Raw genomic sequence first — 15,560 nt, 5'->3', positions numbered from 1 at the left:
ATTTTTTTTCTGAAAGAAAATTTAGGAAGGAATAACACTCCATTCAAGAAAAAGAAAAATCTTTGGACTCAAAAAGTAGTTTTATACTTACGTTTATCTTCTCCTAAAATAAGATAAAGAGACAAGTGAATGTTTGAACTTGTGACCTATTAGTTGCGAGATTTTATCTTATTCTACTGGGTCACTTTTTGTGGATTAAATCGATAAGCATAAATAAATAATGTATTTTAAGTGATTTTAATTGTAGTTTTTACATTGAAATGAGTATAGCATGTAAAGATGGGATAATTAATTTTAGTGTTAGAAAAAGGGTAAGTCTTGAAGAAAATATCAACGACATTGTCAAGTTGCATAAGAAATCTTGTCGCCTTGTTTTAGAAGCTGTTGATTGTCAATCGCACAACTCATTGAAACCCCACACATGCATATTGCCTTTTTCCAGCTAAAGTGAGCGATACAGCTGTTCGATAGTTGGCTTCAGATCCAAAACTCTATTTTTATTCAACAAAATCATCTTCTATATTATTCGGGGCTTTACGCTTTTCCATCGAGTAGTACACCAAATAAGGATTTTTTTAAATCAAATAATTCAAAATGTTTAGCTACAAATTTTATACTATAATTTAAACTCGAAGTATTTTGTATTGGATTTGAATTATAATTCGACTTGTTTTTTATGTTATTTGATAATTTAAGACTTCATAATTTTTAAGTTAAATATGAAGTACAAGCTTCCTAAGTTATATATGGAGTATATTTTAGTGACATAATTTTTCTTGAAGAGTTATATATTGATGTAATTTGAGTAAAAATAATTTTGTAAAACATCACTTAAAATATAACTATGCTGTGTTTTTTCCTCCCCTTACATGATATATACTAATACTGTAATATTTTTTTATAGAAAATATTTAAGGTTAATTAGAGGAGACTATTTATATTTTATAATTAAATAAAATCAGCAAGTTATTATAAGAAAATTTTCAATTAATTCAAACTCAAGTTGTGTATTTATTCACAAATGTAAAGTTGTAAACAAGCCAATCATCCTTATTTGATATTGCAATATAATTACATTCATTGTACAGAAGGAGTATGAAATGATTAAGCAGTAATAACTAACACTTAGCACCACTTGTACTGAAAATATTTTAAAAAAAGAAATCTATTTGTTTTTTTCCTCAATAAAAACTTAAAAAAATGTAAAGATTAAATATATGACCAGTTGATCAATTACTACAAAAGACAAACAACTGCTGTCTTCTTGATGATGCATGATGATGTATATATTATCCCCCTCATCACCACCCCAAAAACAGTAATTGTATATTACCCCTCATCCTTTAGTAAGTGTTTAATCAAACATATACATAAACGAGTTTAATTTTTATGTGTTTTTAGTATACAAAATTTTATAATGTGAATGAATAAAAAACAATTACCATTAAGATAGTTTTTTTGAAAATTAACAAACTTACAATGTTATCATATAACAGTATATAACAGTTTGCGATTAAATTACAAAATAAAAATCATTTAAACAGTCAATTGCATGTACTATTTATCTAATTTTCAATGGAATCAGCTGTCCTCTTAAAATCCTAATGAACATAAGGGGAAAAATGCAGTTCAAATTTGAACAAGAACAACCCAATGCCATTATTATTAAATCACACAGTCCTCTAATGAAACATATTCTTTCTCCAACTCGATAATTAATGGGCCTCTTTTGCAAGACCAAACGTGACCCACCAAACAGCGGAGAAAGCTTCCAATAATGTCTTTTATCAAATGATAATCTTTTGGAAACTTACTCACCGATATGTGTCTCAGTTTTTAAAAGCCAAAACCAAAACAAACAAACAAACAAAGTCATGAGCATATAAAAGCAACCAATAATAATAACACTCTTTCAACTGCCGTCATTAACACAAGATCTTAATTACCACCGTCACCTATGTAACATTTTTATATTTTTATTTTTTCTGAGTCTATAGAAGGAGGTGTTAGATAGTAATAGATACGCAGACAAAGCAGAAGGAGTCGCTATTGCATGTGGCCACGGCGTTGAAATCCTATATTATTATTGCCCCACTTCACACTCCATGTGCCATGCTGCATTTCCCTGCTGGCTCGCTAAACCTTTCTCTCACATAACACAAGGAAAATAAAAAAGGAACATATTCACTTCATTTCAGTTACTTCACCACAACATAACACTAACGTTGTTGTTGTCCAAGCATTCTCTTATGCTCTGACAGACACACTGGTTGGTTGACATGGATTCCAATTCCAAGGCCATTTTGGATTATGCTTTGTTTCAACTCACTCCAACCAGAACCAGGTGAGTTACGATCAGAAAAATCAAATTTTTCACTTAGTGGGGTGCTTTTGTTTTGACTCTGTGTGGTTGGTTGATGATGGTTTTCTTTGTAGATGTGAGTTGTTAGTGTTTTGTGGAGGTGTTCATCAGAAAATAGCTTCTGGGTTGTTTGAGCCTTTCGTTTCTCATCTCAAATTCCTCAAAGATGAGATCTCCAAAGGTGGATACTCAATTAAGCTTCTGCCTCCCAACAACGGTGCCTTCTGGTTCACCAGAGCCACGTTTGAGAGGTCATTGCTACTTTTGCTCATTTTGACTTTACCTTTTTGGCCTCTTAATGATTAATTATTCTTCATCTCTTCTTTGATCTCAAGAACTTTCTTGTGTGTATTCTAATCAAATTTAGAGAGCCCGTGAATCAATAGCCTCCATAATTAAAGCCTCTAATGCGCACATATTGTAATGGGAATGGTATCTGAATAAATTTTGAATTTTTTTTTCACACAATTAGTATAAGAGGTACCATTTTCTACTCAAATTACTACCAAGGATATCTCTTCATGGACCTTTGAACCGTAAATGATAACAATTATTTACTACTTAGATTCGTTTGGAGGTTACTTTTTTTTGGTCCCTACTAATAATTATTTCACAGCCCATCAATTTCTTATTAAAGTACATGGCAGTGTCAAATCAGTGGATTGATCAAGAAATTCCATCTCTTGAATGATTATTCATGATTTAGATATGGATTTTCTTTATTTGTATCCCCTGCTGCTCCATCCAGTACCTGCATTCTTTCAATTTAAGATTTATGAAGCTGATTCTGCTCTCTTTTTTTCTTTTGTGGTGGGGGCTATTTTACAGATTTGTGCGCTTTGTCAGCACACCCGCTATTCTGGAGAGGTTTGCTAGCCTTGAAAATGAAATTCTTCAGATCGAAAGTTCTTTTCAAGCTAATGCTCTATCGATGTCCATTGCAACTCCAGATGAAGGTATGGTTAGGATCAAGCTGCAACTTAAACATGTTTTAGGGATATTGCTGTATGAATTGTTTAGTGTTATGTGGTAGAATTAAATTCCAACAACAATACTTATTAAGTCAAACAACCATGAATCAATGAAGTAATATTGTGCATAATATTCCTTCACCCTAATCATGAGTTGCTTGAGTGAAGCTAGTTATTTAACTAAAATTTTATTGTGTATTAGGATCCGTACCACAAGCCAATGGCATCACAAAGAGGTTAAGTGATTCTACAAAGGTATTTAATTTCTGAAAAGAAATGTTAGAATTTCTTAATAATTTCTCAATTTTTCATAATTTACATTTTGTGTTTGCTTCAGTTAAATGATGTACTTGAAGGTGTTGACAATAAAGAAGAGGAAAACTCAAAGTAATTTTCTCTTCCCTCTTCAATGGTTGCTGTTGTTTGTTGATGAAATGTAATCTATTATGTCTCGCTAGTTCATTAGAAACATTTCCTTACACTTTGAATTGCTATAATGTTTAGGGTTTCACTGCATCGTCTGTTAGAGTCTCGAATAGCACTACTCCGGAAGGAGCAAGCAATGGCTTATACACGTGGTCTTGTTGCTGGATTTGAAATTGACAGCATTGATGATCTCATATACTTCGCAAATGCATTTGGAGCAGTCCGTTTAAGGTATGAACCGGAAAGATATAACTAACTAGTTCTTACTTGTAAACTGTAAAATGGAAACTATCGTCAATACTTATGATGTCAATGCTATTTTTCCAGCCTGTTTTTGGAAAGTAAATTTATTATCCTCAAAAGAACTTTCCCTTGCTTTTCCTGACTTAAAATTATTTAACAATTGACCCTACTTTGTAGATCATGAAATTTCACTTGTCTAAGGGGATCCCTCTTTTTGCTATGGAGGTTCAACTACCTTTGGATGTCAGTTCTCTCATTCCTTGTTATTTAAGGATTATTGAGAAAATGAGAACATATTCTTGTGAATTTTTTAGTTTCCTTTAAACTCTGAATTCCATCCTTTATGTCAGACTTACTAATGGACTATGCCATACATCAGTGTATCAGATTAGGGGGAAATTTCTATAAAACAGACCAGCTTTGTTACAATGAGATCTGCTACATAATTTAAAACTAGTATCCTATAGTTGTGGACCGGTGGATCCTGCCTCATTGGCATAAAACATTTAGCTTTCAAATAAATTTTAAGTCTTGATATTTATTGTATGTAGGGAAGCCTGCATTAATTTTAAGGAATTATGGAAGAAAAAGCATGCAGATGATCTTTGGATAAAAGAAGTAGCTGCTATGCAGTCAAGCTTACCACCAGCACTCTCATTGTCTGGATCATCAGGAATTATACTGGCAAATGATATAACCACCCATAATAGCTCTAAGGACAGCATTGCTTCTGGTGACGAAAATGTATCTCTGGAAACATCGAATTCTACTTTAAACAGAAAAGAAGGTATTCTTTTACCCTTTCTTCCTTTTCCTTTACCTAAATTATATCATGTCTTAAGAAAATTATACAAAGCTTTGGCATCCAAATCCAATCTCTGAATTTTAAATTAGATTATCATCATACTCAAACCAAACCCAATAATCAATTATATGCTATTCTATGCTTCTTTTTCTTGCATGTCATCTTTTAGATTTAGTGGGTTCAGCAACTAACATTTTTAGTTTTTCTTTATTTTCATTCTGAAAACTGTGGCTTGACTCATTACCTACAATTTTAGGCTAAATCAACCTGTTAAATGGTTTAAAATTGCTTGAAAAACTCAAATATGTTAATGTCAGGGAAATAGAAATCTAGGAAGAAAAGAGAACAAAAATAAGAAATGATGATAATGGTTTTGTTGAAATCAGAAAGATCTTACAATATGTAAGACTTGCAAAGATTTCTATTTTGTGTTTAGTTAATTTCAAGGAACTAATTTCATTCTGAAGCTTAAACCAGGAATCTGCTCACATAATGATGTCTGTTGGATGTAATAAAGCCATATTAAAGAGAGCGTAGAGATATCAGTTTTTGCTTCTATAAGCCATACGATGTTTATTTAATATCAAGGAATGTCATGTGCAGATGTGAACCTGCCTACACCAGATCAGAAACCTTCACATATGGCAAATGTTCATATGCCAATGCCCTGGCCTTACAATGTACCTCCATATATGTATAATCTTCAAAATCCGCAAATGCCTTCATACCAAGGATATCCTATGACTAATATGCAGTCTGTTCCTCCTTACCTTGTACCAAATATGCAATGGTCTCCTGAACTGGGAGTGAATCAGAAATCATCAGCAACCAAAAGGGATAAATCTCACAAGAAAAGAGCTGAAGAATATGAAGACCAGCAGACTGAGTCAAGTGAACCTGATTCTGGGAGTGAATCTGATTCAGATAAACAGAATCACTCCAGTCATTCTTCGAAGGATGATCTGAAGAGGAAAAAGCACAGAAGAAAGTCATCCGGAACAGTTGTGATTCGTAACATCAACTACATCACTCCAAAAAGGAGAAATGGAAATGAGGATGGAGGCTCTGATGAATCTTTAGAAGATGATGATGTCATCGATGACGAAACCATCAAACAAAAGGTTGGTGTTGCACTTGAATCTTTGCAAAAGGTCCATAAAGGTGAAAAACGTGCTAATGGAAAAAAAGCAGCAGTGCGGCACAATGTAACTAAATCACGTGATGCGACTGCAGAGGATCTCACTGAAAACTTGAGTGATGCCTCTGAAGGAGGAAAGAAAAATGACAACTGGGATGCATTCCAGAACCTTTTGAAGATTGATGAGGGGACCGGAACTGATGGACCAGAAAGGATGCAGTCAATTGATGTCCAGGATGAACATTTTGTGTTGAGAAGCTCGGAAGAAAGAATGCCAAACGGTGCTAGTTCATCTCCTAAATTTGATTTCAAACAAGTTTTGAAGAATCCTAAAGTTCCAAATGACTCCTTTATTGTGACTCGGAGAGATGGAGGAAATGAAGGTGGCTCCAAGCTGGATGAGTATGTAGACAAGTGTGGTCCAGTTACAAAGAGCAGGGAAAATATTGGTGAAGAAATGCTGTTATCACATAGATCAAAAGAACACGGTAATGAACTCAGTGATCCATTATCTACTTTTGCTGCTGACTCATTACAAACAAAGGGCAGAACAGAAGATGATTGGTTTGTTGTTGATAATTTGGAAAAGATGAGGAGCGCTGACCCCTCAATTGTGCCTGCAGTGTTTGATGGTGATTACACTTCATCAGTGAACGGTCATTCCCAATATGAGAAAAGAAGTGAACGAATTCTCATTGACGATTCCTTCATGATACAGGGTCAATTAGTAGATAATGATCGTTCTGACTCACAATGGAAGACGGACTTAAGTATGGTTGCAGATCTATCTGCTGCCAAGAAGCTTGAAAGTGATGCAGCAGCTGCTTCAAATGAGAAGAACCAGGAGCCAAGTGACCTCTTTGTAGTTCTAAAACGGGATTCTGGATTGGACTCTGTTGAGGCCTCACGGACAATGGACTATGAAATCGACTTTTCCTTCTCGGAGACTAATAGAAGATCCTCCATTGATGATTCTCATGAAAAGGTGAATGACAGCCTTCCTGTTAGTCCTGCGAAAACCAAAGTTTCTGGAACAAGAAGTTCTGAAAAAGATGGCAAGTCAAAAGCGCTGCGATGTTCCTCTGGGAAGGGCAAGCCTGAAATCATGTCTAGGGCCAGAAAGCCAGCTCTCCCTAAAAAGCCTGTAGTTCAGAAGAGCAAAAGGGAACAGGTATAGTGATTTGTCAATTCTTCAGTAGCATTGTTATATTTCACATAGCATTTATTATTAATCCTAATTCCTAACTCTTAATGATGTGTATGATGGTAAACAGGAAGATGAGATTAGACAGAAGATGGAAGAATTGCGGAACGAACGTCAGAGGAGAATTGCTGAAAGAACTGCATCCTCTGGTGTTGGTCGTGCCGCGACAAAGAAAGACCAAATTGAAGGTAAAACAGCAAGGATTTCTGCCAAGAGTGACAAGAATAAGGGAATCAGTTCTGTCAAGGTCAGGGGAATTTAGCAAGCCACACAGTAAAGTGTGTTTAAATAACCGTTGATTAAAATGAAATGAATAGTTTTGTTTTCTATATAATCTCAAAATATTTTGTTTTGTTTCACGGTTGTATATCAATAGATTCTTTATCAATTGTAGGTGAAAACTTGTCATAGGTTTTGTTGGATTGTATATCCCGGCATTCTTTGTTCTATGTAATGTATGAAACCTTTTATAAATAGTTTTTGTTTTTCTTCATATAATTGTGAATTTTGTTTTTCAGTTGTGATTCCATTGTCAGTTATGCTACCGCTAGGAAAAATAAAGAGAAACAACAGAAAAATTCAGAACTTCTTTCTGCAATGTTCTGATTTTTTTTCTTGAGTTTAATTTAATATAGAATGTGAATGTAAAATACTTTGCAGACGTTTATTAAGATTTGACTATTTTATCATGTTATTCTAATTATTAATATGATATGCTAACAAGGTAAATTTCTATTGGATATCTATGTTATGCTGAGTGTTCATAAATTAAACTCCTTTTGGTCAAGCTGCAATGTTCAAATCTTTGTCAAGGCTTCGCATTCGCACAAGCCAATGGCCATTGAATAGCCTGCTCCGAATCCCCAAACCAAATACAGTACATGTATTCAAGTATGAAAAGTCGTATTTGTTTTTTTAAAAATAGAAGGTAAATGCTCTAGTATATAAAAGAAGTTTCTACTTTGTCATTTCAAGAATTTTGGTCAATAAAATTGTTAGACAAAAGACGAATTTGATTTTAATTAAAAAAAGATCGTTGCTATGTGGTGCTTACATGTTAAGAAAAATAATCTTGGTTCCTTTCATATGATAGACTCAAAAATAGATTCTCCTCATTCTAGAGTCGGGGCAAACAACCAACATCAATAAAAATTTATATATAATTGGATGGGCAAATTGCTAAGTAATGGAGATTTTTTTTTAATTCAAACCCAATTTCAATTCCTTTTTTTAGGCATTAATAGTGTGTTTGTTTTTTCGTTTTGGCCTCTCAAATGGACGTTGAAGGCAAAGCTAGAAATTCTTGCTTTTCACAAAATGGTGCTTTGGAATGTACTCCAACTGAATGAATGCAACGTGTACACAAACATGCTCTAAGAAACTGGCGTTATTACTTATTTCATAACAAGTTGGAGCAACATAAGAAGCGGGGGAATTTGGTTTGGGAGGAAATTCAGTGTTTGTACCTACCATTCAAAACCTATGTTAAGTAGTTTGTTAAAAGTGGGAACTGAACAAAATTATTGAGTTGATTAAATATAGAAAATCCGAAGAGACATCTCAAAGGGTCGAAGCTGTTTAAAATTGTCTTATTTTTAGCAATGAGCCTGCCCATAATATACTATACACTGTTACAGGAAATTAGTTACAACCCGCCTATATACTATACACTGGTATATTCTGTTTTACTGTTTTAGTTCTCAACACAACTAGTTATATATTTTACTTTCTTTTTTTCTTCCTTTTTCTAATTAATTATTACGCCTCCCTTTTGTGAAAAGTGAGTGGAAAACAAAAGTACTCATCTGGTCTTTGATCATAAAAAAGTAGTCATTTTCCACATAGTATTTCCTGGATTGATAGCTTTATGTATGGTGTTTTTGAATTTGTCACAATTCCTGAACTACCAGTTTCTGTGTTGCGCATTAGTTAGCTATTGCTAATTGTGATGAAGACACAAAGCAATGCATAAACGCCAACAAAAAGCTCTCCATCAAACCCACGACATAGAAGTAGAAAGGTGCCTTTATAAACATTAGAGCTCACATTATTTAATTGTTGCTCCACCATTAGGTCTAACCCCCTAATTGCATGCATGTCTCGCATTTTCTTTCATCATTTCAATTTGAATATTCATTTCTGATTTTTTTTTTATTTCTTACAAAGGTTTGAATTCTCTTGTAAATTATTCTATAGAATTATTTTGTCTTTTAATTATCTTCAATAGGTTTTCATTTTGAGCTGAACATGTCAGCTTGCTTATACGCGCTTTGTGAAGTTGTGGTTCGCACATCATAATGTTTATTTTATTTCAGATTTGCAAGTCAATATAAGCAAACCAATTAAGACATGGCTAATGTCAGATTATGTGGTTTGAAGCCTATGCTCTTTGGACGAAAGTCATGTGTTTCTGAGGTAAGATTCTGACCTTTTTCTTGTTTCAACACGGGGTTGCAATATGAGCAAATACATACAGACTAAATCTTATTAGAACAAACTCAAAATCTGGATATTAGGATTTTAATACTTCTGACAAAGCCATTCCCATATATTTTGTCATTGTATTTTCCATGACATGATATGTTCCTTGCTTCAATTTTGCTTAGCATCGGAATTGTTATGTTGGCATAATACCTTTCATTCATCAAATTTTCTTTTGAAAGGTGTAATAAGTGGAAACACTTAGAGAACCTTCATGAGATAGAATTATAGAAAATTTCATTATCTAACGTTAAAAGGGGTCATTTATTGTACAAAATGTAGGGATTTCAATTTTAGCTATCCGAAATATTATTCAGATTTTGTATATGGGAATCCTTCTCAAAGTTTAATATGTGCAGTCAATGAAAAGCTCTACCACACCCAAGAAGTCTTCTATGGCTCAGAATGAAGGTCCAATTGAGTGGTCATTTGTTGGTGCGGACCAATTGATTTCAATGATGAAGGTCCATAAAAAGATCTTTGTCTTCAGGGACATCATGGACCTTGCTCCTCTGAATAGTTCTGCTTCCTTACATGAGGTACTTTATCTTTATGAATTATGACTTATTTCTATTAAATTGAATAATAAATAAATAAAAGATGACTTTGCCTACCTTTGTTTTTCATGCCATATTGCAGATGGTTATTACAACCTTGGAAGACCTTCAAAGGCTTTACCCGGGTATCATACCAAACGAAAAAGTGTCAGATATCAAGGACAAGTCTATAGATCAGGTTTCAACATGTAGCACATAAAACTATCCTAATTATGATTACAACAGAAATTTGTCTCCTAGAATACTAAATGTAGAAAATTTTCCTCTAGGGTCTTGCCTACTTCTGCCAGGCTTTAAAGTCTCTTGGAGAGTCTGGGATGATGAACAATGATTATATGGAAAAAAACAATTACGAGTCACCATCTTGTAAAAATAACACCAATATGCGGCAACTGGGTATGCTATTATCTCATTTTTCTTATCAAATAGTTAATCAGAAATTCAGAATTTCTGTCAAATATCTCTGTTGAATTTGGTAGAATTTCAGTTAATTGTCATTTTATTTGTTTCGCAGGTGAAACTATGTCGGCCACACTTGATTGTTTGATTAATATTGCTAGCGAAAAGTTTGATATCAGAGAAGATGACCCAAAAATTGGAAAAGTTATGTCCAAGTCCAACTCCTTTTCTGATAGCAGCTATTCTCCTATCACACCAAAATCTGTCCTTCCAGAACCCATGACCCCAAGACATTCTAGTACCACACCACTTCGGTCTCTCAGAATTCAAGCTGTGGCAAAGCTGAACCCAATTGATTTAAAGCGGTTATCTTACCATACGTCACCACCACACATGGAAATCTATAAGTTAGAGAAGGAACCAAGTATAAGCATGGAAATAATAGATCACAAAGCTGAAAATCATGGAAAAAACATTTCACAAGATATAGTTCTTCACTTAGACACAACTAGTGATCATGGGGAAACATATGATAAGCTATCAGTATCTCCCAAACCATTAGAAACACCTACCCTGCAGAAAAAAGCACCAGGGTTGGTATTGTCGCCACCACCACCACCCCTTCCCACAACATACACTGTCCCATTACTACCTCCAATGCCAACACCACCAGTGCTGCAGCCAAATATGGCACTGCTGCCACCACCACCACTGTCTTTGGGCTCAAGTTCAGCACTAGCATCACTGCCTATACCACCAGTGCCTTTGAAAATTGGATTAGCTCCAGCACCTCCACCACCAATGCCACGAGGAAACGGAGCTGCTGCTCCACCACCTCCTCCACCTGGAGCAGGGAGATCCTTGCGGCCTAAGGCAACTACCAAACTGAAAAGGTCAACACAATTAGGCAACCTGTATCGAACCCTCAAGGGAAAATTGGAAGGATCTAGCCTCAAAGGCAAATCATCCGATGGGAGAACCGGTGCAATTGGAGCCGGAAGCACTGGAGGAAAACAAGGAATGGCTGATGCTCTAGCAGAGATGGCAAAAAGGTATACAGTTTAGACAATCCACGGATCCAGACAATACTTTTGGTTAGTTTCCAAGTCTTGGAAACCAAATGTCTCACCACTTTCTGTTGTTATTTTTACTACTAGATCATCTTATTTTCAACAAATAGAAGAAGATGTTCAGAGGTACACAAAACATATCATAGAACTGAGATCTTCTATTACCAATTTCAAGACTAAGGATATGACAGAACTTGTTAAGTTCCATAAAGATGTTGAATCCGTTCTTGAGAATCTAACTGATGAATCACAAGTGAGTTTAGAAACTCCATTTATCTCCAATTTTGAATTAATGCACTACTGTATATATTATATTGATTGCTAGTTCTTTCAAGACCATGATACTAAAGTTCTATTGCTATGTAGGTGCTATCTCGGTTTGAAGGTTTTCCCTCAAAGAAGTTAGACGCTATAAGAATGGCTGCCGCACTTTATCTTAGGTTGGATTCAATACTTTCTGAGCTTCAAAATTGGAATATAGTGACTCCCATGGGTCAGTTCCTTGACAAGGTTGAACGTTATTTCAATAAGGTGATTCAGGATCCTTAGATTTATTATCCCCTCAATGATGCCATTGTTTTTTTTTTTAGTGTGTGTACATTCATTTCTAACTCACAAGACCAACATACAGATAAAAACAGAATTAGATGGTTTGGAGCGAACCAAAGATGAAGAATCCAAGAAATTCAAAGGCCACAACATCGAATTCGACTTCCACATCCTTATAAAAATCAAAGAAGCAATGGTGGATGTTTCCTCCAATTGCATGGAGCTAGCACTAAAGGTTAGAAAACAGTCACAAACCTACCCAATTTACTTTTGATCAAACCACCTTAGGATCATTTTGAATGATTAACTTTATGTTCATTTGCATAAAATCAATGCAGGAAAGGCGCAATGATGCTGCTGCCAGAGGTTCAGGATCAAACATTAGTGATGGAAAAAGAAAAGAATATGCTAAGTTGCTTTGGAGGGCTTTCCAATTGGCATTTCGGGTCTATACATTTGCTGGTGGACATGATGATCGTGCTGACAAGCTGACAAGAGAATTGGCTAAGGAAATAGAGAGTGGCCCCAACCAGCCATGATCTTGCACAAGCTTAATTTCTTGATATGCTTGATACTACAAATCAGCACTTTGTTTTCTCTCTCTTTCTGTTAGGGAGCTCTAAATCATGGTTTGAGCAAAAGCAAAAAAAAAAAAAAAAAACTTTTGCAGAATCGTAGTTTGTGACTTTCTCGGCTACAATACAATTCAAACAATATAGATGACTAAAAATTTGTCATGGTGAGGTTCTTCATCTACATAGTTAAAAAAAATCAGGGTTTTGCTTTTTTCTTTTTTTAAACAAGTCCATATCCATTTGTATATTAAATTATTGTTGGAGAAATGGAGTTATAATAGTATTTTATTGGAGGTAGTCTTGCTTGAAGAGGTTCAAAATCAATTGCGGGAACTCTTGCTACTGGAAGTACGGGGCTAGACTTGGTGCTTCACAGCTCCCTTTAAATTGTTTTTTCCTCTATCTATTGGTGTTTTTAAGTAATGAATTTCTCGTTCTCAATTCGCACATAGTAAATTCTATTCTTTCGGAATTAATTACATTTCTGATTCCTCTAGTTTAGATTATGTGTTAATTTAATTTTTTAAGTTTTTGTTAACTAGCTACCTCTATCTTTAAACTTTACAAATATCCTTCCTTTAATTTTTTTTTCTTACTTAACACCGTCAAATCTTCTTTTTTTTATTAAAAATTATCCAAATTGAATTGATTATTGTATTTCTACTCAGAATTTATTAACCAAAATATAAAATTTACCCAAATTAAAAAATCCCAAAACATTATTTTTGAAGAGCATAAATAATTAAGCTTAAAAAAGAAAATAAATTTAATATAACAATGAAAGTTTTAAAAAATTATTAATTTATATTTAAAAAATAAAGAAAATTACTTATACAAAAAAGAGTATAATAAGATATTAAAGTTCTATTTTTTTTATACTGGGTAGAAGGATAGTGTTTCGAAACCACTAATAACCCAAGCCTGTTACAGTTTGGGCTAGACAATCTATTATGGTAACCAAGCTTCGTCCATTTAGCCCAATTGACTTACAAACTCATTTTTATTTACGATAACCACATAATTGTTTTTGACAGAATGATAATCACACTTAATTTTATATGATATTTATTATTTAAGTTGATGCCATTAGACTAATTTACAAGAGATTTAATATATATATATATATATATATATATATATATATATATATATATATATATATATCATTGTCTTATAGTTTTAATTAATGTTGTTATTTAACATTAGGATTAAAATAAAAAAAATTAAATCTTTAATTAAGAGATTAAAATAAAATTAAGAACTAAAATAATTTTAAAAAACTCTAATTTATAAGGATCGAAATTTATTTAAACAATTAGCCTATTAAAAACTATTATTAGCTTTCCCACAGTCGACACCACCATTTTTGTACTCAAAAGAGAAAAAGATGGTCAGCTACTGAGGTGCAGTACCAATTAGATTTAATGATTTTGTACGATCGTAGTCTTTCTAACCAAGGCAGTAGTACATGTGTACTACCGAGCTGAATAATTTTCATAATAATTTCAGCTAAATGTTATAGACTATCTATATATGTTGAAGTAGCATCATTCCTTCACTACCAGTACCAACAAGCAACGAGCAGAAGCTAGCTCAATTTTGTTTTGTAGCAGTTCTTACATTTTCTCCTAACTTTGAGAGCATGGGTAACTTCTATTTTCTGGCGGGCTCCCCTTCTGATGCTAATAGTACGTGGGTCATACTCACACACGTTACTCCAACTTTGTACTAATTTTTTTATCAGTTAATTAATGTTAATTGTTAATTTTTCTTTTGTAAGAATGTTAGTAAAAGATTGGAAAATCAACCCTTCTTTTCTTTTCTTTTTTTCTTCTCCCTTAAATTCTTTCTAACTAAGTTATTAAGACAACCTTATAACTTTTACTCACAGCGTTAAATGGGTTTGTTGCCGATGCCAGAAGAATAGAGGCTCCCCATGTTCTCACCGTTAGCAGAAAACGGGGTGTCATATCACCCGTTCTTATCTGGATAAGACCACCAGGAACCATTATCAAGTTTGCCAGCACCCCCATCACTTATTCACTCTAGTATCCGGTATGGTGAGATTAATATATAGATGATAGATTTATATACCTTCTCGGGAATTATATATTTTATATTGCATATTAAGGTAAGGATAAGGATGTGTGTGTGTATATATATACTGTTTTCGTTAGGTGATGATAACGGATGCAGAACTTCTGTTTACAAAAGTTTTGTTTGAAACTGATTGCATTCGCCTTAAGCAGGCCTGGGATCGTTCTATTGGAGGGGATTATAGCTATTTTGGAGGATTAGTTTCTGACTACAGAACGAAATCTCGAAGTTTTGCAGCTTGTAGGCTCTGTCATGTTAAAAGAGGAAGCAATATGGAAGCTGATAGTCTTTTTAAGTTAGCTTATAATTTTGATGTGAGTAATACTGGTTGGAGGAACATCCTCACCAGATTTCTGCTCTCCTTATCTGATGTATTCTTTGTTTCCACGTGATTGGTAGTAATAAATATCAGATTCTCTTAAAAAAAGGATAAGAATGTATAAGTGTTATACGATTTTATTATTATTATTTATTACTAGAATTTACAGGTCATGAAAAAATAATTCTAATGTAGTGATATAAGATTATCTTATATTTACACATAAGAAAATTTTGTTTTCTTAGCATTTGGAAGTAAAAAAAGTGATTGCATTTTGAAATATAATTTTACATTTTGGATTTGACTATTCCAAACACCAAAAGGAGGTGTGAGAAATAACCGGAGATGAGGAAGCAACAACCTA

General features: G+C 33.8%; 2 protein-coding genes and 1 long non-coding RNA gene across 5 annotated transcripts; all 3 read left to right on the top strand.

Moving 5' to 3' along the window:
• Window positions 1-2,011: 2,011 nt before the first annotated feature.
• Window positions 2,012-7,666, top strand: LOC114375525 (COP1-interacting protein 7-like). Its single transcript, XM_028333318.1, has 9 exons — window positions 2,012-2,344; window positions 2,437-2,613; window positions 3,191-3,318; window positions 3,536-3,588; window positions 3,671-3,720; window positions 3,838-3,990; window positions 4,554-4,789; window positions 5,411-7,116; window positions 7,220-7,666. The coding sequence occupies exons 1-9, from the start codon at window positions 2,280-2,282 to the stop codon at window positions 7,409-7,411; spliced, it is 2,760 nt and encodes a 919-aa protein (XP_028189119.1). The 5' UTR covers window positions 2,012-2,279; the 3' UTR covers window positions 7,412-7,666.
• Window positions 7,667-8,917: 1,251 nt separating this feature from the next.
• On the top strand, window positions 8,918-13,221 carry LOC114374959 (uncharacterized protein At4g04980-like). 2 transcript variants are annotated; one of them, XM_028332690.1, is made up of 10 exons: window positions 8,918-9,169; window positions 9,465-9,564; window positions 9,990-10,169; window positions 10,270-10,365; window positions 10,457-10,583; window positions 10,702-11,638; window positions 11,744-11,909; window positions 12,023-12,187; window positions 12,288-12,440; window positions 12,544-13,221. In XM_028332690.1, the coding sequence occupies exons 2-10, from the start codon at window positions 9,499-9,501 to the stop codon at window positions 12,742-12,744; spliced, it is 2,091 nt and encodes a 696-aa protein (XP_028188491.1). In that variant the 5' UTR covers window positions 8,918-9,169; window positions 9,465-9,498; the 3' UTR covers window positions 12,745-13,221. The 2 variants fall into 2 exon arrangements, with proteins under 2 accessions (XP_028188491.1, XP_028188489.1); XM_028332688.1 differs by lacking the exon at window positions 8,918-9,169 and having other exon boundaries at window positions 9,329-9,564.
• A 1,102-nt stretch (window positions 13,222-14,323) lies between these two features.
• On the top strand, window positions 14,324-15,358 carry LOC114374949. Of its 2 annotated transcripts, XR_003658657.1 has the most exons (3): window positions 14,330-14,468; window positions 14,672-14,835; window positions 15,030-15,358. It is a non-coding gene; the product is annotated as an uncharacterized LOC114374949 (long non-coding RNA). The 2 variants fall into 2 exon arrangements; XR_003658656.1 differs by having other exon boundaries at window positions 14,324-14,468; window positions 14,672-15,358.
• The last annotated feature ends 202 nt before the right edge of the window (window positions 15,359-15,560 follow it).

Source organism: Glycine soja, chromosome 11, assembly GCF_004193775.1.
Source record: "Glycine soja cultivar W05 chromosome 11, ASM419377v2, whole genome shotgun sequence".
In the NCBI taxonomy this organism is placed as follows: Eukaryota; Viridiplantae; Streptophyta; class Magnoliopsida; order Fabales; family Fabaceae; genus Glycine; species Glycine soja.
This window is presented reverse-complemented; position numbering and strand designations above follow the sequence as displayed.